Source organism: Carcharodon carcharias, chromosome 36 (assembly GCF_017639515.1).
Source record: "Carcharodon carcharias isolate sCarCar2 chromosome 36, sCarCar2.pri, whole genome shotgun sequence".
NCBI lineage: Eukaryota > Metazoa > Chordata > Chondrichthyes > Lamniformes > Lamnidae > Carcharodon > Carcharodon carcharias.
The window spans coordinates 6,566,949-6,592,644 of NC_054502.1; the positions used below are offsets into that span (position 1 = coordinate 6,566,949).

At 54.6% G+C, this 25,696-nt stretch overlaps 2 protein-coding genes across 3 annotated transcripts in view; one reads left to right on the forward strand and one right to left on the reverse strand.

Moving 5' to 3' along the window:
• ilf2 (interleukin enhancer binding factor 2) overlaps positions 1 to 8,517 on the reverse strand; it is a 38,722-nt gene extending 30,205 nt beyond the window's left edge. The window contains exon 1 of one of the 2 annotated variants that reach the window (XM_041179819.1): positions 8,389 to 8,517. In XM_041179819.1, the coding sequence (XP_041035753.1) occupies positions 8,389 to 8,393 (5 nt within the window). In that variant the 5' untranslated portion in view covers positions 8,394 to 8,517. The remainder of the gene's footprint in view (positions 1 to 8,388) is intronic. The other variant, XM_041179820.1, reaches the window with a different exon arrangement.
• Positions 8,518 to 9,861: 1,344 nt separating this feature from the next.
• Positions 9,862 to 24,519, forward strand: pmvk (phosphomevalonate kinase). The gene is made up of 7 exons (XM_041179710.1): positions 9,862 to 9,919; positions 10,734 to 10,785; positions 11,584 to 11,703; positions 13,190 to 13,253; positions 14,545 to 14,697; positions 19,073 to 19,202; positions 24,334 to 24,519. Exons 1-7 carry the CDS (start codon positions 9,862 to 9,864, stop codon positions 24,474 to 24,476), a joined length of 720 nt encoding a protein of 239 aa, XP_041035644.1. The 3' UTR covers positions 24,477 to 24,519.
• The last annotated feature ends 1,177 nt before the right edge of the window (positions 24,520 to 25,696 follow it).

Consider the following 25,696-nt stretch of genomic DNA (forward strand, 5'->3'; position numbering starts at 1 on the left):
AGGAACACTCGAGTTCTTGTGAATACATGCAGATCTTCTGCAGCATCAGCCTGTTTTGGGACATTTCATAGAATCATTCAAAGTTGCCATGCAGGAGGGTACCATTCGGCCCATCATACACTGAGCTATTCACTCAGGCCCATAGCCCTTTCCCATTTTAATTATTTATCTGCTTCCTCTTTTAAAAAGGTGCTTGCACCCATGTTTCAGGTAGGACGTTCCACATCCATGTAGCCCTCTGCACCAAGGAAATTTTTTTGCATCTCCTTCTGCAGATAATCTGACAATTTTAGCCCACTGGTTATCCACTCACTGGCCAGTGGAAATACTTGGTCCCTATTTACCTAATCAAATCTTTGGGAAATTTAGCAATGTCCCAAAGTTACAGAATTTTAAAACCAGTGCCCATGTCAAAAGCACTCAGACCTCAGAGCCTAATACGGACCACCTAGACTTGTTCCTTTGAGCACCTTGACCACCCTTTTAAGTTTGTATGCTCTCTCTACACCAGTAATGGTCTTCGAGAAGGTCATTATCAGCAGAGCCGGGAGTTAAAAGAGTGCAAAAAGGGACGAGGCTTGAGGGTGGAGTCGAGAGTTAAAACAGCTCGGGAAGGAGCAAGGCTGAGAGAAACACGGTAAATTGTAGTATACATAGGAATTATTCTAAAATAAGATTAAAATAAATGAGTAAATACTGTAGTAAACGCTTTATATAAAGTATAAGGTATGTCTTATGAGGTACGTAAGTACAGCTCGGCTATGTGGAGTGTGCATCCTGCGGGATGTGGGGAGGCATGCAGGCACAAAGTGCCCTCGATGATTACATCTGCAGGAAATGTCACCAGCTGCAGAAACTTGAGATCACTGTGGTGCATTCACAAGGCTGAGGATTACGTGGATAGCACATTGAGAGAGGCGGTCACACTGCAGCTAAGGAGTACACAGGCAGAGAAGGAATGGGTGACTGCCAGAGTATCTAAGAGAAACAGGCAGGTAGTGCAGGAATCCCCTAGGCTATCTTGCTCTCTAACTGCTTTTCTATTTTGGATATTGATGAGTGAGATGGTACCTCAGAGGACTGTAACGAAGGCCAAGTCCATGGCATCACAGGTAGCTCAGCTGCACAGGAGGGGAGGAAGAAGAGTGGAAGTGCTATAGTAGTAGTAGGGGATTTCATTGTTCAAGGAGCAGACTGGCGTTTCTGTGACCATAGACATGACTCCAGGATGGTAAGTTGCCTCCCTGGTGCCAAGGTCAAGGATGTCACAGAACGGCTGCAGGACATTCTTTTGGGGGAGGGTGAACAGCCAGAGGTCGTGGTAGGACATAGGTAGGAAAAGGGATGAGGTCCTGAAAGCAGATTTTAAGGAGTTAGGAAGGGAATTAAAAAGCAGGACCTCAAGTGCAGTAAACTCAGGATTACTCCCAGTGCCATGTGCTAGTGAACATAAGAATAGGAGGATTGAGTAGTTCAATATGTGGCTGGACAAATGGGGTAGGAGGGAGGGCTTTAATTTCAGAAGCATTGGGATCAGTTCTGATGCAGGTGGGACCTGTAGAAGAAGGACGGGTTACACCTTAACATGACTGGGACTAGTATCCTCACGAAGCGGTCTGCTAGAGCTGTTGGGGAGGGTTTAAACTAGATTGGCGGCGGTGGGGGGGGGAGATGGGAACCTGGTGGGGAAATTCAGAATGCAGAGGAGAAAAACTGGAAGTGGGAAGTAGTGAGGTATCAACTGATAACGAGGAAATATCAGAGATTTGCATCAAGTTAGATAGAATTCTTGGAGAGTTTGACAGAATTAGAGTATGCAATAGTAAGTCATTAGATGGGGTCAGAATAAGGCAGAAAGCAAAAAAGGCTAAATCCGGGCTGATGTTCATGTACGTGAATGCATGGAGTGTGGCTGATAAGATTGGTGAACTGCAGGTTGACAAATGGAATTATGATATTATTGCTATAACAGAGAATTGGCTCAATGAAGGGCAGGACTGGGCATTAAATATTTCTGGGTACAGGGTGTTCAAGAGAGACAGGAAAGGAAGTTGGGGGGAGGTAGTGCCAAGATGGCTTTACAGTGCTGGAGAGAGAGGATGTTCCAGATGGATCAAGGGCAGAATCTCTCTGACTAGAGAGAAGGAATAACATTGATTGGTGCAGTGTATGGCCCACCAACCAGTGGAAGGGATGTGGAGAAACAAATTTGCAAAGAAATTACGGAGAGGTGCAAGAGTTATGGAGTAATCATAATGGGGTCTTCAATTATCCCGATATAGACTGGAATAGGAATAGTGCAAAAGGACAAGTGGGGTGAGAGTTCCTGGAGTATGTTCAAGGTAACTTTCTGCAGCAGTGTGTTTTCAGTCCAACGAGAGGACATGCACTTTTGGACTTGGTTCTGGGGAGTGAATTGGCCCAAGTGGATCAAATATCAGTGGGAGGGCCTCTAGGGGACAGTGACCATTGTATCATAAGGTTTAGGTTAATCATGGAAAAGGACAAAGAACTGGTACACAAGAAGAGCTTACAATCGAGAAGAAGGAGGTGTTGGAAAGGCTATCTTTACTTAAAATAGATAAGGTACCAGGGCCGGATGAGATGGATCCAAGGATTCTGAGAGAAGTGAGAGTGGAAATTGCAGAGGCACTAGTGATAATCTTCTAGTCTTCCTTAGATACAGGGGAGGTGCCAGAGGACTGGAGAACAGCGAATGTTACACCCTTGGTCAAAAAGGGGCGCAAGGATAAAGCCGGCAACTACAGACCAGTCAGTTTGATCTCAGTGGTAGGTAAACTTCTGGAAACTATAGTATGGGATAAAATCAATAACCATTTAGGCAAGTGCAGGCTAATTAAGGAAAGGCAGCGTGAATTCATCAAGGGAAAATCGTGTTTAACTAACTTGGAGTTTTTTGAAGGGGGTAACAAAGAAGGTCGATAAAAGAAACGCTGTTGATGTGGTGTATATGGATTTTCAAAAGGCAATTGATATAGTGCCACACAACAGACTTGTGAGCAAAATTCTAGGTCACGGAATAAAAGGGAAAGTAGGCTCTTGGATAAGAAATTGGCTGAGTGACAGGAAACAGAGAGTAGTGATATGTTTTTCAGATTGGAGGAAAGTGTGTAGTGGAGTTCACCAGGGGTCAGTGTTGGGACCTTTGCTCTTCCTGATGTATATTAATGACTTGGACTGTGGTGTGCAGCGCATAATTTCAAAATCTGCAGATGATACGAAGGTTGAAAATGTTGTCAACTGTGATGGGGACAGTCCTGAACTTCAAAAGGACACAGACATGTTGGTGAAATGGGCAGACAAGTGGCAGATGAAGTTCATTCAGAGAAGTATCAGGTGATTCATCTTGGCAGCAAAAGTATGGTGAAATAATATAAAATAAAGGAAGAGCCTCTAAAGGAGGTGCGGGAACAGAGGGACCTCAGTGTATACGTACAAAGGTCATTGAAGATGGCAGGGCATGCTGAGAGAGCAGTTAATAAAGCATATAATATCTTAGGCTTCATTAATAGGGGCATTGAGTACAAGAGTAAGGAGGTCATGTTGAACTTATATAGGACACTAGTTGGGCCTCATCTGGAATACTGCGTACAGTTCTGGGCGCCATACTTGAGGAAGGGTTTAAAGGCACTGGAGAGCACAGAAGAGATTCACCAGAATGATTCCCGGGATGAAGAACTGTTAGCAATGAGGATAGATTGGAGAGGTTGGGGCTGTTCTCCTTGGAGAAAAGGAAGCTGAGAGGATACTCGATAGAGGTATTCAAGATCCTGAGAGGTATGGACAGGGTAAATAGTGAGAAACTGTTCGACACATTCCAAGGATTAGTCTTTTACATTTTAAATTAGAAGTCAAAGGGCTTTCGGCCTTCGATAAGCACTTGTGCATAACTTGGAGTGAGATCTCCACTGTAACAAGTCACAGTGAAACCGTGGAGCACTCCGGTTGTTAAAGCATATATTCTATGGATGGAAATTCCCCATCCATAGAAACGAATGCAACACCCTTACAACACTGGTATGCGCGTAAACCAATCCGATTGGAGGTCAAGTTATTTAAGGTTTGTGGCTTCCAGTACTGTGAGAATAAGCTTATGATTTGAACAGCATCATCTAACACCTTCTCTAATATAACACTACAGCTGTACAACAATAGCATCATCGATTTAGCACCTTCAACTTCGTGAAATGTACCATGGTGTTTCATAGAGTGTGATCAGACAAAATCTGACACCATGTCACATCAGGAAACATTAGGACAGGTGAGCAAAAGTTAAAGATGGATCTTAAGGAGCGTCTCAAAGAGAGAGAGCGAGAGGTTTATGGGGGGAATTCCAGAGCTTAGGGTCCAGGTAGCTGAAGGACACACCGCCAATGGTGGAGAGCAACAAGCTGTTAAAATGTTGCTGTTGTTGGAAAATAAGGGAGGGCAAACAGCCATCTTGTGCTCAGCAAATTCCCACAAACAGCAATGAAACAAATGAGATGAGATCATCTGCAAAGTGATAGAAAGGGTCGTCGACCATGTTCATTGGCGCTCAGTTTAGGTTCCACCAGGGCCACTTGGCTCCTGGCTTCATTACAGCCTTCGACCAATTAGGGCCAAAAGAACTCAAGAGGTGAGGTGACATAAGGCAGCATTTGACCAAGTGTGGCATCAAGGACCCTAGCAAAACTGGAGTCAATGGAAATCGGGGAAAACTCTCCACAGGTTGGAGTCTTATCTAGCACAAAGGTTGTGGCTGTTGGAGGCCAATCATCTGAGTCACAAGTCATTCTGAGCAGATCCTCCAAGTAATGTCCTCGGCCCAACCATCTCCAGCTGCTTTATCAATGACCTTCCTTCTATCATAAGGTCAGGAGTGGGGATGTTCGCTGATGACACCATCCAGAGCAAAATAGTCCTCTTGATCAGCACCCCATCTACCATCTTATACGTTCACTCCCTCCACCACCGACACACAGTGGCAGCCAGTGTGAAAGTTCACAAAAATACCAAAATGCCACAATTACAGCTAGGAAAAGGTTGAGATGTAAACAGGTCATTGAAACTTATTTTTTATTCATTCACGGGCCAGCATTTATTCCCATCCCTAGTTGCCCAAGAGAAGGTGGTGGTGTGCTGCCTTCTTGAAATAAATGGAAGCTCACTGCTCCAGGACGATAACTCCCTCGAGCTACAATAATTGTATTGTGAATAACTCCAATGATTTTGCCTCTATTGTTCTGGTGAATTATTCAAAACTGTCAGTGATGCAAGTTGTCTTCCTATTACAAATTTGGACTTGATCATTCAACTTGTTTCAATTAAAAGAACAACCAGAAAAAAACCACCCAGGTATCAGGGATGAGGAGTCTCAGTTATGGAGAAGCTGGGATCTTTCTAAGTGCAGAGAAGGTTAATGGGAGATTTGACAGAGGTGTTCAATAGTTTTGATAGAATAAATAGAAGTTTCCACTGGCAGGAAGATGGTTAACACAAGAAAACAGATATAAGGTCATTGACAAAAGTACTAGAGGGGTTTATTTTTTTGAAACGCGGCGAGTTGTTATGATCTGGAATATGCTGCTTGAAAGGGCAGTGGAGGCAGATTCAATATGACTTTCAAAAGAGAAATTCAATAAATACTTGAGGGAAAAAGGAAATTGCAGGGCAATGGGGGAAAGAGCAGGGGAGTGGAACTAATTGGATAGCACTTTCACAAAGAGCCGGGAGAAGCATGATGGGCTGAATGTCCTCCTCCTGCATTGGATCATTCCATGATCAGCATTTTGGGTTTTGGAAATGGGGGGGTGAATGGAGAGTCAAACATTGACCAATTTGTTCAAAACACTCGTTCTCTGATACTTAGAGGACAGCTCGGCATATTGAGGCCTGATCACGGATTAAAACCGGAGACTGCTGAACCAGGATGGGCAAAAACCGTACAAAATGCAAAGGAACCCTGAAATCATCTGACGAAGTGGGTGGGGAGAGGGATGGGGGGAGGGGGGGAGGGAGACGAGGGGGGGACGGGGGGGGGGGGGGAGGGGGACGAGGGGGGGGGGAGGGGGACGAGGGGGGGACGAGGGGGACGAGGGGGACGAGGGGGGGACGAGGGGGGACGAGGGGGACGAGGGGGACGAGGGGGACGAGGGGGGACGAGGGGGACGAGGGGGACGAGGGGGGGGAGGGGGACGAGGGGGGGGGAGGGGGACGGGGGGGGGGAGGGGGACGGGGGGGGGAGGGAGACGAGGGGGGGGAGGGAGACGAGGGGGGGGAGGGAGACGAGGGGGGGGAGGGAGACGAGGGGGGGGAGGGAGACGAGGGGGGGAGGGAGACGAGGGGGGGAGGGAGACGAGGGGGGGAGGGAGACGAGGGGGGGAGGGAGACGAGGGGGGGAGGGAGACGAGGGGGGGAGGGAGACGAGGGGGGGAGGGAGACGAGGGGGGGGAGGGAGACGAGGGGGGGAGGGAGACGAGGGGGGGGAGGGAGACGAGGGGGGGGAGGGAGACGAGGGGGGGGAGGGAGACGAGGGGGGGAGGGAGACGAGGGGGGGGAGGGAGACGAGGGGGGGGAGGGAGACGAGGGGGGGGAGGGAGACGAGGGGGGGGAGGGAGACGAGGGGGGGGAGGGAGACGAGGGGGGGGGAGGGAGACGAGGGGGGGGAGGGAGACGAGGGGGGGGAGGGAGACGAGGGGGGGGAGGGAGACGAGGGGGGGGAGGGAGACGAGGGGGGGAGGGAGACGAGGGGGGGGAGGGAGACGAGGGGGGGGAGGGAGACGAGGGGGGGGGAGGGAGACGAGGGGGGGGAGGGAGACGAGGGGGGGGAGGGAGACGAGGGGGGGGAGGGAGACGAGGGGGGAGGGAGACGAGGGGGGGAGGGAGACGAGGGGGGGGAGGGAGACGAGGGGGGGAGGGAGACGAGGGGGGAGGGAGGAGGGGGAGGAAGGCGGAGGAGGAGGGGGGAGGAAGGTGGAGGAGGAGGAGGGGGGAGGAAGGCGGAGGAGGAGGAGGAGGGGGAGGAGGAGGAGGGGAGGGGGAGGGGAGGAGGAGGGGGAAGGGGAGGGGAGGAGGAGGGGGAAGGGGAGGGGAGGAGGAGGGGGAAGGGGAGGGGAGGAGGAGGGGGAAGGGGAGGGGAGGAGGAGGGGGAAGGGGAGGGGAGGAGGAGGGGGAAGGGGAGGGGAGGAGGAGGGGGAAGGGGAGGGGAGGAGGAGGGGGAAGGGGAGGGGAGGAGGAGGGGGAAGGGGAGGGGAGGAGGAGGGGGAAGGGGAGGGGAGGAGGAGGGGGAAGGGGAGGGGAGGAGGAGGGGGAAGGGGAGGGGAGGAGGAGGGGGGAGGAGGAGGGGGAAGGGGAGGAGGAGGAGGGGGGGAGGGGGGAGGAGGAGGAGGGGGGGAGGGGGGAGGAGGAGGAGGGGGGGAGGGGGGGAGGAGGAGGAGGGGGGAGGGGCAGGAGGAGGGGGGAGGGGCAGGAGGAGGAGGGGGGAGGGGCAGGAGGAGGAGGGGGGAGGGGCAGGAGGAGGAGGGGGGAGGGGCAGGAGGAGGAGGGGGGAGGGGCAGGAGGAGGAGGGGGGAGGGGCAGGAGGAGGAGGGGGGAGGGGGAGGAGGAGGAGGGGGGAGGGGGAGGAGGAGGGGGAGGGGAAGAGGGGGAGGAGGAAGGAGGGGGAGGGGGAAGAGGGGGAGGAGGGGGAGGAGGAGGGAGGGGGGAGGGGGGAGGAGGAGGGAGGGGGGAGGGGGAAGGGGAGGGGGAGGAGGGGGAGGAAGGGGAGGGGGAGGAGGGGAGGGAGGGGAGGGGGGAGGGGAGGGAGGGGGGAGGGGGGAGGAGGGGGAGGGGGAGGAGGAGGAGGGGGGGAGGGGAAGGGGAGGGGGAGGAGGAGGGGGGGAGCGGGGAGGAGGGGGAGGGGGGGAGCGGGGAGGAGGGGGAGCGGGGAGGAGGAGGAGGGGGAGGGGGGGAGCGGGGAGGGGGGAGGGGGAGGGGGAGGAGGGGGAGGGGGGAGGGGGAGGAGGGGGAGGGGGGGAGGGGGGAGGAGGGGGAGGGGGGAGGGGGGGGAGGGGGGGAGAGAGGGGGTGTGGAGTTCACAACCAGATCAGCCACGATCTTATTGAATGGCGGAGCAAAGCCGAAGGGCCGAATGGCCTACTCATACTTTGCTCTGGACTATTGCACAGATGTGGACGCACAAAAGCTCTTTACATTGGGGCTAATGCAGAAGAACACCACCAGAAAACACCGGCTGAGGTGCTTTTAATTGAAAATGGGCGAAAGGGAGAGCAGCAAAATGGAGGCGCCATGAGGGACCCGGGGAAAACCGCCAACCGCGCCCTACCCGCCACTCAGCCCCTCAGGAAAACCGTCCATTTTTTATCATTTAATCGTGTTTGTTTTTACCTCATTTTGCCTCCGGTTTAATTTTCCTCGGGTCGGAATTCTCCAGAACAAAGACGAAGGCCAACTGCCGCCACCAGTATCCTGCAACGCGCCGTCCCATTGGCCTTCCCCGTCGCCACCAATCAGAATGCGTTTTACTCAGCCGCATCCCCCCAATCCACGGTCAGGGGGGGGGGGGGGGTGGGTCCTCCATGACGTCATAAAGCCCATCGGGTTATGAATGAAGCCTGTTTGCAAATGAATGGGACTTCACTCTTAAAGGGTTAGAGCCCTATTGCGTTCAATTTTTTTTAAAAAAATCTTTTTTCTCACTTGGTTATTTTTTTGACATTTAATTGACCTAGCAAATTTTTTATTCTCCCTTTTTTCTGTTATTCTTTTTTGACAATTAATTACCTACTCGTCCTTTCCTCTTAACGATGAATTATGCTGGGTTTATAGTGCCAAAATAAAAGTATTGCATTTCTATAGTACTTTTCACAACTGCTGGACATCTTGGAGCACTGTGCAGCCAATGGAGTACTTTTGAAGTGTAGTCACTGTTGTAATGTAGGAAACACAGAGGCTTATTTGCACACAGCAATCTCCCACACACAGCATTTAATAAGGATCAGACAATTATTTTATGTGTGATGCTGATTGAGGAATAAATGTTGGTCAGGGCATCAAGGATAACTACACCATGCTTCTTCAACATTCAATCATTACAGACAAATATACGAATTAGGAGTGAGAGTAGGCCACTCAGCCCCTCGAGCCTGCTCTGCCATGAGATAAGATCATGGCTGATCTGATTGTGACCTCAACCCCACATTCCCGCCTGCTCCCCGATAACCTTTCACCCCATTGCTTATCAAGATTCTATTTAGCTCTGCCTTAAAAACATTCAAAGATTCTGCTTCCACTGCCTTTTGAGGAAGAGAGTTCCAAAGACTCATGACCCTCAAAGAAATTTTTTTCCCTCACCTCTGTCTTAAATGGGTGACCCCATATTTTTAAACAGTGATTCCTAGTTCTAGGTTATCCCACAGGAAACATCCTTTCCAAATCCACCCTATCAAGACCCCTCAGGATCTTATGTGTTTCAATCAATTCACCTCTTACCCTTCTAAACTCCAGTGGAGACAAGCCTGGCTGTCCAACTTTGCTACATAATACAACCCGCTCATTCCAGGTATTAGTCTTGTAAACCTTCTCTGAACTGTTTCCAACACATTTACATCCTTCCTTAAATAAGGAGACCAAGACTTTTGACAGTACTCCAGGTGTGATCTCACCAATGCCCTGTATAACTGAAGCATAACCTCCCTACTTTTATATTCAATTCCCCTCACAATAAACAACAAAATCCTAATAGCTTTCCAAATTCACTTGACATGGCAGCTGGGATGTCACTTTAACATCTCATCCAAAAAGACAGCACCTACAACAATGTGGCACTTCCTCAGTACTGCCACTGAAGTGTCAACCTAGATGGCCCAGAAGCAGCTGACTCTAAGAGTGCTACCAACTGAGCCGCAGCTGGCACAAGGTTGGCCATTTTTTTTTTGCAGGAGCCATGATGGCGAAGCCAGGGTTGCCCACAATTTCACCCACCTCCCCCCTCCCTACCAATGAGAGAAAACGATAAGATGATGGGCACAGAGGTAGTTGAGTGTTGGCAACCGATTTGAGTATGGAGTGTGTTACTATCTGGCTTAATCCTGGCTTAAACCCAGCATTCACTTACAGACTTCCTTTTCTCAGGCCAGAAGAAACTATTACAATTGCTGTATTGCTTTGTGGCAATGTTAGAAACATCTCAAAGTGCTTTATATGCAATTACTGTTAAGTGCAGTCCAGGTACAGCTCCATGGATTGAGCTTGTGTCCTGCCGAGTACTTCTCGTGTACTCATTGCCTTGAACATTGCAGAAACCCCCGTTTTAAAAAGTATATTGTTACAGACCCCATAGAGACTTAATGTTTAAAAAAATTTTGAACTTTCAGTTAATAAGGGAAAAAGATGACGCAAGAGTTCATGTTTTAAAGCTTTTACTGTAACAAATGCCGAAAAGCACTATTGACTAAACACTAATTCCTTTTAGTAGGGAACTTCTACTTTAAACTAGAGATAAACATTCCCATTTTATACATATTACACACTGGAATGAATTACAGTCCTTATAGAATAGAATTACAGTCCAAAGTCACTTTCAATGGTTTCATATTGCCCTGTTTTGGCGAATAGTAACTTCGGGTGACTGTTACCAGATGCTCACTCAGTTTTTTTCAGTTTCCAAATCCACTATCAGCAGTAAAGTCTGTTCTGATTATTCTTTTTGCACCCCCACCGGCCGCACCCAGATTCTTTAAATGTCTACGGCGGGAGACCGTTACCCTCCCACATGGGTCTTCAGTAGGTCGCAAGGAACCTGCAGCCTCTTCTCTCTAAAACAAAAATAAAAACCTGGAAAAACTCAGCAGATCTGGCAGCATCTGCGGAGAGGAACACAGTTAACGTTTCGAGTCCATATGACTCTTCAACAGAACTGTTCTTCTCTCCAGCCTCTTCTCTCTGCTGGCCATACCAACTGCTGTTATTTTTCTCCCTCTTCTGCCCAAAGGCTTGGGAGCCAGCAAGTCCAAGCTGTAGTCACTGCTGTAATGTAGGAAACACAGCCGCCAATTTGCAAACAGTTCCACAAACAGCAATTGATAATGATCAGACAATCTGTTCTTTTTTTTCGTGTGATGTTGACTGAGCAATAAATGTTGGCTGCGGCCAAGAGGGGTAACTCCACTTCCCCCTTCTTGGGTGGGGTGGGGTTAGCACAGCTACCCTCGCCCTTAATTCCCAGTGAGAACTTCGAGAAAATGAAACACGGTTGACAAAGGGACATGAAGTTATTTCCAGGAACAGAGAGTGCACTTGGCGCAGTTTTTGGAACAGGCGGAATTAATCTCCGGGTGAGGGGGAAGCTGCCCGGAGTCTTTTGAACGATGCGCGCGTCAGGCTGGACTGTGCCACTGCGGCTCAAGGGGAAGGATGGGACCAGGAGAAAACTGGCAGCTCACCACCGGCTCTTATGGTGGCGGGAGGAGGAGGTGTCACCATTCATATTAGAAATAACTCCTAGCCTTTGGGTCAAAGGGGTTTATGTCCGGTGATATCGTTGTTGCTGGTTCTGTGTTGCCCATGGGCACCCCTCTGCAGAGGGTGGGTGGGGCCAGTGGTGTCTCCCCTGGGGAAGATGGCGGCGCCCGTCCTGCTGCTGCTCTTCAGCGGGAAGAGAAAATCGGGAAAGGATTTTATCACCGACTCCATCCAGAGCCGGTCAGCAGCGACCCGAGGGGCCGAGCGTCCAGCTTCCTATTCCAAGAGTGTCTTGACTAACTTTCTCTTCCCTCTTTCCCCCCGCCCCGTGTGCTGATCCTTTCCAGTTGTTGTTGTTGTTGTTGTAGTAGTGTCCCTTCACCCGCCGGGACCTGACTCCAGTTTATATATATATATATATATTTTTTAAATCTAAAATGTCTATTTTGGGGCGGAGGGGGGTAGGGTTTCATCCTCACTTGGCTGGGACAGGGTCTCCATGGGGCGTCATCCTCTTGCACCTCAGGCGGACTCTCGTTGGGGTGGCTGTTCGACTGTGGCGGGCATCGCACTGAGCACCCAAATCCTGCCCCGCCCCTTGCTTCCACCGCTCCTTTTCCCGTGGGAGTCACCACGTGGTGATCCCGGCCTCGGCCCTGGCCTTAATTTCCAACTCTTTTTTTTTTTCCTTCGACAATTCCCCTGATAGGGTTGCCAACCCAACTGCCATTAAATGCGAAAGCAAAAAAACCATGGACGCTAGAAATCCAAAACAAAAATAAAAACACCTGGAAAAACTCAGCAGCAGGTCTGGCAGCATCTGTGGAGAGGAACACGGTTAATATTTTGAGTCCGTACGACTCTTCATCAGAAGGAAAAATAGAAAAGAGTTGAAATATAAGCTGGTTTAAGGGGGGGGCACAGGTAGAGCTGGATAGAGGGCCAGTGATAGGTGGAGACAGCCAAAAGATGTCACAGACAAAAGGACAAAGAGGTGTTGAAGGTGGTGATATTAGCTAAAAAATGTGCTAATAGGTGACTTTAAGGGTAGAAAGCAGGATGAGCAAGATACAGATAGACCTAGTGGGGGTGGGGTGGAGTGAAGGGATCGAAATAGGTTAAAAGGTACAGATAAAACAATGGATGGATATACATTTAACAATAATGGAAAAAGGTGGGAAAAGAAAAATCTAAAAAATTATTGGAAAATAGGGGGATCGGAAAGGGGGTGGGGATGGAGGAGACAGTTCATGATCTAAAATTGTTGAACTCAATATTCAGTCTGGAAGGCTGTAAAGGCCATTAAATGTATCCCTGGAAGTTTCATCACATGATTTGCCTCCACGCTTCAGCCATTAGTTGTCCGACACATCCATCGCTGTGACACACTGCCTTCCTACACTATCAATTACAAAGCAAAAAGACTAATCACCCAATTGGATGTTACCCCCCCCACCACATTCAATGCTTTTATATCTGGTAAAGATAAATGTTCGAAGAAAATGACCAAAAATAAACCATCTTCTTTATCATCCCGATGATTTTATCCCCCAGGGTTGCTCACAGCAGTGACCTGGAGATCAAACTTCAATTCCTGGAGACTCTGGAGGGTTGGCAACCCTATTTCCTGATCCCTACCATGCATTCCCCCCGCCCCCACCCCCAAACTGACCCTGGGAATGTTTTCTTTAACATTTACTTTCTGTGTGTGTGTTTTTTTTTGGAGGTTGGGAGTTGAAAACTGCACCATCCTGAGACTGTCAGCGCCCATTAAGGAGCAGTACGCCAAGGTATGCTCACGTGGATTCTGCCCACAGCACCTACAGTGGATGCATTTCCATTTACCCTGCCTTCTTTCTCACTCTGTTTCAGCTGTCTCACACTTTCCAATCTCCCACTCTACTCCTTCCTCTGTTCTATGTCCTTGCTCTGTTCAATCCGGCTTGGCCCTATGTTAAAACCACCGCAGACCAATTTACAAACTTAGTGTCTCCCTGTTCCATTGATCCCATTGTGCTTTGCCCCTTTGACTCTGCCTCTCTCTGAATCACAGAGCACCAAAAGCAGCTGTTTGGCCCATCGAGTCTGTGCCAGCTCTTTTGAAGGGCAGTCTAGTTACTCCCACTCGCCCACTTTTTTTCCATTTATCCATGCGCTTTTATCTCTTTCAAGAATTTACCCAGCTCCCTTTCAAGAAGCTATCATTGAATGTGTATCTAGCACCCTATCGGGGCCTCTTATTCCAAAACCCTAACCGCACGCTGTGTACAATGGTTTCTCCTCCTGTTGCATTCCTGTGCTTTTGCCACTTGCCTTCAACCTGTGCCCTCTTGTTCAGCCACTGGGAATGGTTTCCCTTTTAGCCAAGCCCTTCACAGTTGCCAAGCCCTTCACGGTGTTAAACGCCTCTATCACCCCTTGCTAATACCCCTTCCTGCACCAAATGGACTGCGGCTATTCAAGAAGGGCCTCACCACCACGTTCTCAAGGGCAATTCGGGTTGGGCATCAGATATTGGCCTTGCTAGCGACGCTCACATCTCATGAAGGAATTTTTAAAAAATGTCTGAGCCTTCTCTGCTTGAAGGAGAATGACCGCAGTTACTCTGGTCTATCCATTAACCGCAATTTTGTTGCCCCAAGGTACTGATTACCCCGAATCTACACTCACCTTCTGCTCTGCATCCTGGCTTGTGTTGAAGTCAAGACTCATCTCACCATCACCTCCTCTCATTAATCCTTCCTGTGGCGCAGTGGGTATCTCTGACAGGGTCGCACTCCATCAGTACTGCGCTGGGACTGTTGGGCCTGGATTTTGGGTTTCAGCCTCTGGGTTGGGCAGTAAACCCACAATCTCCCGATCCTAAGGTGAGTGAGACGGGAGCTGCCTACAGCACAATGGCCGACACTGCTGGAAGCTATTGGAAGAATGAGAAGATCCTTCCTTCAGCAGTGTTTACTACTTGAGATTTTGACAGTGGTTTTTACTGAGCGGGCAGTGGTGTAGATGGTCAGTTTAATCTAGTTTCAGCGGATCCATCAACAGCAATGTAGGCTGATCCTCACTGTTTCCTTTGTCTAGGAGCACGGACTGGACCTGGAGCAGTTACTGGGGTCCAGTGGGTACAAGGAACGATACCGTGGAGAGATGATCCGCTGGGGGGAAGAGCAACGTGCCAGAGATCCCGGCTGCTTCTGTCGTTTAATCATAAAGGATGTGACGCAGCCTATCTGGGTAAGGAGGCCTCCACACTATTCAGAGACTCTCTCTGGGCTCACACTGCTAATTTCTGAGTCAGAGGTTCGTGGGTTTGAGCCCCACTCCTAAGATTAGAGTGCGGCACCCCCCTCAGCGCTTACTCTCTGCCAGTGCGGCGCTCCCTCAGCGCTTACTCTCTGTCAGTGCAGCACTCCCTCAGTTCTGACCCTCCGACAGTGCGGCACTCCCTCAACACTGACCCTCCGACAGTGCAGCGCTCCCTCAGCACTGACCCTCCAACAGTGCAGCACTCCCTCAGTACTGACCCTCCGACACTGCGGCACACCCTCAGTACTGACCCTCTGACAGTGCGGCGCTCCCTCAGTACTGACCCTCTGACAGTGTGACGCTCCCTCAGTACTGACCCTCCGACAGTGCGGCACTCCCTCAGTACTGACCCTCCGACAGTGCGGCACTCCCTCAGTACTGACCCTCTGACAGTGCGGCGCTCCCTCAGTACTGACCCTCTGACAGTGCGGCGCTCTCTCAGTACTGACCCTCTGACAGTGCGGCACTCCCTCAGTACTGACCCTCCGACAGTGTGGCACTCCCTCAGTACTGACCCTCCGACAGTGTGGCACTCCCTCAGTGCTGACCCTCCGACAGTGCAGCACTCCCACAGTACTGACCCTCCGACAGTGCGACGCCCCCTCAGCGCTGACCCTCCGCCAGTGCAGCACTCCCTCGGTACTGACCCTCCGACAGTGCGGTACTCCCTCAGCGCTGACCCTCCAACAGTGAGGCGCCCCCTCAGCGCTGACCCTCCACCAGTGCAGCACTCCCTCGGTACTGACCCTCCGACAGTGCGGCACTCCCTCAGTACTGACCCTCCGACAGTGAGGCGCCCCCTCAGCCCAGCGCTGACCCTCCGACAGTGCAGCACTCCCTCAGTACTGACTCTCGGACAGTGCCGCAATCCCTCAGCACTGACCCTCCACCAGTGCAGCACTCCCTCAGTACTGACTCTCGGACAGTGCGGCACTCCCTCAGCACTGACCCTCCAACAGTGCGGCACTCCCTCAGTACTGACCCTCCGACAGTGCAGCGCTCCCTTGGCACTGACCCTCTGCCAGTGCAGCGCTCCCTCAGCACTGATCCTCCGACAGTGGAATGAGACAATGAGGACTGGATTCTGGACAATCAGTTTGATAAGACTGGGTGTGTGGAGGTGTGGTGGTGAGATAGGGCTGAGTGTTATCAGTGTTGATGTGGAAATTGACCCTATGTCTTGAATGACAGCACCCTCAGGGAAATATGTCGCTCAAAATTCAGACTGCAGAGGTACTAGTGCGGAGGGGGGTAAGAGATCCCTTTGTTGGTGATGCTCTGGCTATGAATGGATAAACAAGAACAGAACCAAACAAGGGAGCTGGACGATAGAAGAGAGCTCTTCCAGTGATGGCATGGACCTGTCCCAGTGTACTGGGAGGACATGGAGGAGCTCTCCACCACAGGGTAGAGTTAGTGACATTGTTTTGGGCCCTTTTGCAGCAGCAGAACCCCGGTTTGGAAGGATTCTCCTTTCCAACTGCAGGGGCTTAAACTCGGGGAACAAAACCAGGTTTGAGGTCTGGCAGCCAGGAGAGGGAGGTTTTAGATAGAGCGAGGGCAGAGGGATTGAGGGTGGGTTTTTTTTTTGGAGTAAGGAGTGATAGTGGCAGATTTGAACAGGAGTGTAGCGGGACCTGAGGGAAGAGAATAATTTACACATCACAGCAGTGAAATCACTGCTAAATGATCTGTCTGAAGGTAAAGTTCCTTTGTATTTTAAAAGGAGTGAATGTATTTTAAATGGACAGTCAGGCTAGCTGGAGACACTGACCTAAACGGGAGTGAGGGGAGCCGCAGGTTTGCTGCAGCGTTTGGATCAGTTAACAGAAAGGATCGACAATACTGGCAGAGCTAACATGATCAGATCATATTAATGCACCAAAAGGGAATCTCCGCCCCCCACACACACACCTTAAACCAGCTTATATTTCAACTCTTTCTTGGACTCGAACTCAAGTTCTGTCGAAGGGTCATGAGGACTCGAAACGTCAACTCTTTTCTTCTCCGCCGATGCTGCCAGACCTGCTGAGTTTATCCTGGTAATTCTGTTTTTGTAATGGAAGTGGGGGTTGTTTAGTCGTTCGGAGCCACATTGAATTTCCTGTCAAATCTCATATTCAGAGATACCTCAGCTTCAATGTCCCAGGTTGGAAAATCAACCAGTTACTGCTCCTGGTGGCATTCCCCAGACAACTTTCACCTCCCCTTCACCCCCCCAGACAACTTTCACCTCCCCTTCACCCCCCCAGACAACTTTCGCCTCCCCTTCACCCCCCTCCCCCCAGACAACTTTCACCTCCCCTTCACCCCCCCCCAGACAACTTTCACCTCCCCCTTCACCCCCCCCAGGACAACTTTCACCTCCCTTCACCCCCCCCCCTCCCCCCAGACAACTTGCGCCTCCCCTTTCACCCCCCCCAGACAACTTTCCAACCTCCCTTCATCCTCCCCCCTCCCCCAGACAACTTTCACCTCCCCTTCATCCCCCCCTCCCCCAGACAACTTTCACCTCCCCTTCACCCCCCCTCCCCCAGACAACTTTCACCTCCCCTTCATCCCCCCTCCCCCCAGACAACTTTCACCTCCCCCCTTCACCCCCCCCAGACAACTTTCACCTCCCTTCACCCCCCCCCAGACAACTTTCGCCTCCCCTTCACCCCCCCCAGACAACTTTCACCTCCCCTTCACCCCCCCTCCCCCAGACAACTTTCACCTCCCCTTCACCCCCCCTCCCCCAGACAACTTTCACCTCCCCTTCACCCCCCCTCCCCCAGACAACTTTCACCTCCCCTTCACCCCCCCCTCCCCCAGACAACTTTCACCTCCCCTTCACCCCCCCTCCCCCAGACAACTTTCACCTCCCCTTCACCCCCCCTCCCCCAGACAACTTTCACCTCCCCTTCACCCCCCCAGACAACTTTCACCTCCCCTTCACCCCCCCCAGACAACTTTCACCTCCCCTTCACCCCCCCCAGACAACTTTCACCTCCCCTTCACCCCCCCAGACAACTTTCACCTCCCCTTCACCCCCCCCCAGACAACTTTCGCCTCCCCTTCACCCCCCCCCAGACAACTTTCACCTCCCCCTTCAACCCCCCCCAGACAACTTTTACCTCCCCTTCACCCCCCCCAGACAACTTTCAACCTCCCCTTCACCCCCCCAGACAACTTTCACCTCCCCTTCACCCCCCCTCCCCAAGACAACTTTCACCTCCCCTTCACCCCCCCTCCCCCAGACAACTTTCACCTCCCCTTCACCCCCCCAGACAACTTTCACCTCCCCTTCACCCCCCCCTCCCCCAGACAACTTTCACCTCCCCTTCACCCCCCAGACAACTTTCACCTCCCCTTCCACCCCCCCTCCCCCAGACAACTTTCACCTCCCCTTCACCCCCCCAGACAACTTTCACCTCCCCTTCACCCCCCCTCCCCCAGACAACTTTCGCCTCCCCTTCACCCCCCCCAGACAACTTTCACCTCCCCTTCATCCCCCCTCCCCCAGACAACTTTCACCTCCCCTTCATCCCCCCTCCCCCAGACAACTTTCACCTCCCCTTCACCCCCCTCCCCCCAGACAACTTTCACCTCCCCTTCACCCCCCCCCAGACAACTTTCACCTCCCCTTCATCCCCCCTCCCCCAGACAACTTTCACCTCCCCTTCACCCCCCCTCCCCCAGACAACTTTCACCTCCCCTTCACCCCCCCCAGACAACTTTTACCTCCCCTTCACCGCCCCTCCCCCCAGACAACCTTCACCTCCCCTTCACCCCCCCTCAGCCCCAGACAACCTTCATCCCCCCCAAGACAACCTTCACCTCCCCTTCACCCCCCTGACAACTATCACCTTCACTTCACCCCCCTCGCTCTCTCTCCCCTCACTCTCTCCTCTCCCCCACCATCGTTCCCTCCCCCCTTGCTCTCTCATCCCTTGTTCTCTCCCCCCTTGCTTCTTCCCCCCCTTGCTCTTGCCCCCCCTTGCTCCCTCCCCCCCTCGTTCCCTCCCCCCGCTCCCTCCCTCTTGCTCCCGCCCTCCCTTGCTCCCACCCCCGTTGCTCCCTCCCCCCTCACTCCTCCCCCCCTCGTTCTGCCTCCCCAGCTCTCTCCCACCCTTGCTCTTTCCACCCCTCCCGCTCTTCCCGGCACCCCCCCTTGCCCTTGCTGCCCCCCCCTCGCTGTTGCTCAATGTGGAACCCTGAACCCCAGCAGGGCCTGACTGTTTGGGGAGAAGTCCTGATACTAAGCTGAGGCCAGTTCCGTTTCACACACTATTTCCTGACAGTCTGACCTCTCTCCGTGCAGCTTGTCAGTGACACCAGGCGGAAGTCCGACGTGGAATGGTTCCAGTCACATTTCGCCCGGGCAGTGCAGACAGTGCGAGTGTCTGCTTCGGAGGAAACCCGCAAACAGAGAGGCTGGACCTTCACTCCAGGTAAAGTTGGGCCGGGTGGTGCAGTGGTTATGTTGCTGGATGGGTGAATAATCCAGCAATAGTGAGTTCGCAGCCCAGCGTTACAGTGTGCAAACTGGAATTCACTATTTCAACCTCCTCGGTTACCATTGACCAGAAACTGAACTGGACCCAGCCATATAAATACTGTGACTACAAGAGCAGGTCAGAGGCTGGGAATTCTGCAGCGAGTAACTCACCTCCTGACTCCCCAAAGCCTGTCCACCATCTACAAGGCACAAGTCAGGAGTGTGATGGAATACTCCCCACTTGCCTGGATGAGTGCGGCTCCCATAACACTCAAGAAGCTCAACACCATCCAGGACAAAGCAGCCCTGCTTGATCGGCACCCCATCCACAAACATTCACTCCCTCCACCACCGACACACAGTAGCAGCAGTGTGTGTACCATCTACAAGATGCACTGCAGCAACTCACCAAGGCTCCTTACACAGCACCTTCCAAACCCACGACCTCTACCATCTAGAAGGACAAGGGCAGCAGACACATGGGGAACACCACCACCTGGAAGTGCCCCTCCGAGCCCCTCACCATCCTGACTTGGAAATATATCGGCCGTCCCTTCACTGTCACTGGGTCCAAATCCTGGAACTCCCTCCCTAACAGCACAGTGGGTGCACCTACACCACAGGGACTGCAGCGGTTCAAGAAGGCATCTCACCACCGCCTTCTCAAGGGGCAATGAGGGATGGACAATAAATGCTGGACCCAGCCAGCGACACCCACATCCCGTGAATTAATTAAAAAAAAACAGCTGGCCTCAGTACCTGGCCCTGAAGCTGCTGAATTGTCAGTAAAAAAAAAACCCATGTGGCTTCCCAGTGACTCTTTATGGAGGGACACTGATGTGACTAACTCATCACTGCCCCCTGTGGTTGGCAGAGTCAGTTGTACCAAGAGGGCCCCCCACCCACTAATTGGAGACAATTTGGGGATTGTCAGTAAATACCATCGATGCCGGGAGCCCGAGAATGACTGATTTGTCTTCCACAGGGATACTTATATCTCGTTCGGGGAGAGTAGGAGGGATTTAAGGAGACAGAACCGCACAGGGCGCGGAGAAGATTTACAATGATGATATCAGAGATGTGTGGGTATACACATCGGGAAAGGGTTGACAGGCTGGGTCTCTTCTCTCTTGAAGAAAAAAGGCTGAGGGGTGACCCCCAATAGACGTCTTTAAAATTCTAAAAGATTTTGATAGAGTGGATACAATGAGAATGTTTCCTCTTCTGGGAAAGAACATAATTAGAGGCCATCAATAGAAGATACCAAGAAATCTAATAGGGAATTCAGAAGAAACTTCTTTATCTGAAGAGGTGGGAATGTGCAACTCGCTTCCTCAGGGAGTGGGTGAAACAAATAGAATAGGTACATTTAAGGGGAACCTAGACTAGCATATGAGAGAGAAGGGAATAGAGGGCTAGATTTAGATAAGAGGAGGCTCAAGTGGAGGATAAGCACCAGCATGGACAGGCTGGGCCAAATGGCCTGTTTCTGTGTTGTCTATTTGGTGTAATCCTGTGTGATATATGACATTCAAAGGGGTACTGACACCAGGATCGATGAATCCAGATCTGACTCCCTGTTTTTGCATTAAGATCACCCACGTGGACCTCTGTACCATCAGCTCACTCTACCCCTACCTCTACCCCTGTGCTCCTGAAATCCTCACCCATGCCTTTGGTACCACAAGGCTCGGACTATTCCACAGGCCAATCACCCAGCTCCCACCCTGGGTAACCTCCATGTTCGTACAAACCTCTGCTGCCCCTTGTAACCTAGATAGCATCAACTCAAGGTTCACCAATTAACAACCCCCCCACACGCACCCCCACCCCGCCTCCTTGTGCTTGCCAGTCTACATCAACTCACGGTCTGGCAACATCTCGATTTTTAACCTTCTCCCCCTTGTTTTCAAATCCCGTCTCATTTCCCCCCATCTCTGTAATCTCCTCCAGCCCCTACACCCCTCCTTATCTCTGTAACCTCCTCCAGCCCCTACACCCCTCCTTATCTCTGTAACCTCCTCCAGCCCCTACACCCCTCCCTATCTCTGTAACCTCCTCCAGCCCCTACACCCCTACATATCTCTGTAACCTCCTCCAGCCCCTACACCCCCCTCTATCTGTTTACCTCCTCCAGCCCCTACAACCCTCCCTATCTCTGTAACCTCCTCCAGGCCCTACAACCCTCCCTATCTCTGTAACCTCCTCCAGCCCCTCCCTATCTCTATAACCTCCTCCAGTCCCTACACCCCTCCCTATCTCTAACCTCTTCCAGTCCCTACACCCCTCCCTATCTCTGTAACCTCCTCCAGCCCCTACACCCCTCCCTATCTCTGTAACTTCCACCAGCTCCTACACCCCTCCCTATCTCTGTAACCTCCTCCAGCCCCTACACCCTTCCCTATCTCTGTAACCTCCTCCAGCCCTTACACCCTTGTCCCTAATGTCTCCTGATGTGGCTTGGTGTTGATATTTTCTGAGCATGCCCCTGTGCAGCACTTTGGGACATTTTACCGTGCTAAAAGGTGCTATACAGATGCAGGTTGTTGTTGTGCATGTTGTGTTTATGCAGCGTTCCCGTGACTGGGGAAACCATTCTGCCTCCAGCAGGAATGGGCTCCTCCGTGTCGAAGTGGACGGTAAGTAACACCGCCACATGAACATACGAAACAGGAGCAGGAGGAGGCCATTCGGCCCATCGAGCCTGCTCCGCCATTCAATAAGATCACGGGCTGACCTGTTTGTGTTTTGATTTCCACATTCCCATCTACCCCCCCCCCGGATACACCTCGGATTCCCTTTGCCTGACAAGAACCTCTCTCTCTCTACCTCCGCCTCACAAACACTCGATGGCCCCCTTCGGAGGCAGAGAGAGAGTTCCCAACCAACCCCCCCCCCCCCCCAACCCCAATCCCAACCAACCCCCCCCCCCCCCCCCAACCCAATCCCAACCAACCCCCCCCCCCCAACCCAATCCCAACCCAACCCCCCCCCCACCCCAATCCCAACCAACCCCCCCCTCCCACCCCAATCCCAACCAACCCCCCCCCACCCCAATCCCAACCCACCCCACCCCCCCCAACCAACACCCAACCAACACCCCCCCCAACCCCAACCAACCCCGCCCCCCAACCAACCAACCCCGCCCCCCCCAACCCCAACCAACCCCGCCCCCCCAACCAACCAACCCCGCCCCCCCCCCAACCAACCAACCCCGCCCCCCAACCAACCAACCCCGCCCCCCAACCAACCAACCCCGCCCCCCCCAACCAACCAACCCCGCCCCAACCAACCAACCAACCCCGCCCCCCAACCAACCAACCCGCCCCAACCAACCAACCAACCCCGCCCCCCAACCAACCAACCCCGCCCCCCAACCAACCAACCCCGCCCCCCCAACCAACCAACCCCCGCCCCCCCCAACCCCAATCCCAACCAACCCCCCCCCCCCAACCCCAATCCCAACCAACCCCCCCCCAACCCCAATCCCAACCAACCCCCCCCCCCCAACCCCAATCCCAACCAACCCCCCCCCCAACCCCAATCCCAACCAACCCACCCCCCCACCCCAATCCCAACCAACCCCCCCCCACCCCAATCCCAACCAACCCCCCCCCACCCCAATCCCAACCAACCCCGCCCCCCCAACCAACACCCAACCAACACGCCCCCAACCCCAACCAACCCCGCCCCCGCAACCAACCAACCCCGCCCCCCCAACCCCAACCAACCCCGCCCCCCCAACCAACCAACCCCGCCCCCCCCAACCAACCAACCCCGCCCCCCAACCAACCAACCCCGCCCCCCAACCAACCAACCCCGCCCCCCCAACCAACCAACCCCGCCCCCCCAACCAACCAACCCCGCCCCAACCAACCAACCAACCCCGCCCCCCCAACCAACCAACCCCGCCCCCCAACCAACCAACCCCGCCCCCCCAACCAACCAACCCCGCCCCCCAACCAACCAACCCCGCCCCCCCAACCAACCAACCCGCCCCCCCCAACCAACCAACCCCGCCCCCCAACCAACCAACCCCGCCCCAACCAACCAACCAACCCCGCCCCCCCAACCAACCAACCCCGCCCCCCAACCAACCAACCAACCCCGCCCCCCCAACCAACCAACCCCGCCCCTCAACCAACCAACCCCGCCCCAACCAACCAACCAACCCCGCCCCCCAACCAACCAACACCCCCCCCAACCCCAACCAACCCCGCCCCTCCAACCAACCAACCCCGCCCCCCAACCAACCAACCCCGCCCCAACCAACCAACCAACCCCGCCCCCCAACCAACACCCCCCCCAACCCCAACCAACCCCGCCCCCCCCAACCAACCAACCCCCGCCCCCCCAACCAACCAACCCCGCCCCCCAACCAACCAACCCCGCCCCCCCCAACCAACCAACCCCGCCCCAACCAACCAACCAACCCCGCCCCCCAACCAACCAACCCCGCCCCCCAACCAACCAACACCCCCCCCAACCCCAACCAACCCCGCCCCTCCAACCAACCAACCCCGCCCCCCAACCAACCAACCAACCCCGCCCCTCCAACCAACCAACCCGGCCCCTCAACCAACCAACACCCCCCCCAACCCCAACCAACCCCGCCCCCCAACCCCAACCAACCCCGCCCCTCCAACCAACCAACCCCCCCAACCAACCAACCAACCCCGCCCCCCCAACCCCAACCAACCCCGCCCCCCCAACCAACCAACCCCGCCCCCCCAACCCCAACCCCAACCAACCAACCCCGCCCCCCCAACCCCAACCCCAACCAACCAACCCCGCCCCCCCAACCCCAACCAACCCCAACCAACCCCGCCCCCCCCAACCAACCAACCCCGCCCCCCCCAACCCCAACCCCAACCAACCAACCCCGCCCCCCCAACCAACCAACCCCGCCCCCTCAACCAACCCCGCCCCCCCAACCAACCAACCCCGCCCCCCCCAACCAACCAACCAACCCCGCCCCCCAACCAACTAACCCCGCCCCCCCAACTCCCCGAGAGAGCAAAAAAAAACTCCTTCCTCATCTCTGTCCTTTGTTGCTCCCCCCCCCCCCCCCCCCACCGGGGCAGGAGTGGATGACGCGGAGTCGGAGTGCGGCCTGGACCGGGGCGTCCGGTGGGACTGGATCCTGACCAACGATGGAGGGCCGGACGGGCTGGAGCTGCAGCTGCGACCCCTGATGGAGTTCATCCGCAGCCGGTTACCGCAGTGACGGGCCAGGGCAGCGGGGTCGGAGGTCACTGCGGTAGGCCCGAGCGCGGAGGGGGAGGGGGAGGGGGGTGGGGCTGGGGGGGGGGCGCCTGGGACACTGTTCCACGGCTGTGACGCCATTGAGCCGCTCGCGCTGACGCTGACGCTGAGGCTGAGGCTGAGGGGACCACAGGCCCCGCGCGCGCGCGCGCACGTTCCAGCCGCGCTTGAACGGACGGGAGAACAGGAGGGATTGGAGCCCGGGGAAAGAGGGGGTCGCAGGACGGAGAGAGAGGAGGGGAAGGGAAGGGGCCTGACGTCGGGGGGGGGGAGGAGGAGGGGAGGAGGGGGGGGAGGAGGGGGGGGGGAGGAGGAGGGGGGGAGGGGGGGGGGAGAAGGAGGGGGAGGGGGGGGGGAGAAGGAGGAGGAGGGGGGAGGGGGGAGAAGGAGGGGGGGAGGGGGGAGAAGGAGGGGGGAGGGGGGAGAAGGAGGGGGGAGGGGGGAGGGGGGGGAGGAGGAGGGGGGAGGGGGGGGAGGAGGAGGAGGGGGGGAGGGGGGGGAGAAGGAGGGGGGAGGGGGGGGAGAAGGAGGAGGAGGGGGGAGGGGGGGAGGGGGGGAGAAGGAGGGGGGAGGGGGGGGAGAAGGAGGAGGAGGGGGGAGGGGGGGAGGGGGGGAGAAGGAGGGGGGAGGGGGGGGAGAAGGAGGAGGAGGGGGGAGGGGGGGAGGGGGGGAGAAGGAGGGGGGAGGGGGGGGAGAAGGAGGAGGAGGGGGGAGGGGGGGAGAAGGGGGAGGGGAAGGGAAGGGGCCTGACGTCGGGGGGGGGAGGAGGAGGGGGGGGAGGAGGAGGGGGGGAGGGGGGGGGGGAGGAGGAGGGGGGGAGGGGGGGAGGGAGGAGGAGGAAGAGGAGGAGGAGGAGGGAGGAGGGAGGGGGAGGGAGGAGGAGGAGGGAGGAGAGGGAGGAGGAGGAGGGAGGAGGAAGAGGAGGGAGGAGGAGGGGGGAGGGAGGAGGAGGGGGGGAGGGGGGGGGGGAGGAGGAGGGGGGGAGGGGGGGAGGGAGGAGGAGGAGGGGGGGAGGGAGGAGGAGGAGGGAGGAGGAGGGGGGGAGGGGGGAGGAGGAGGGAGGAGGAGGGGGGAGGGGGGAGGGAGGAGGAGGAGGGAGGAGGAGGGGGGGGGAGAAGGAGGAGGAGGGGGGGGAGAAGGAGGAGGAGGGGGGGGGAGGAGAAGGAGGAGGAGGGGGGGGAG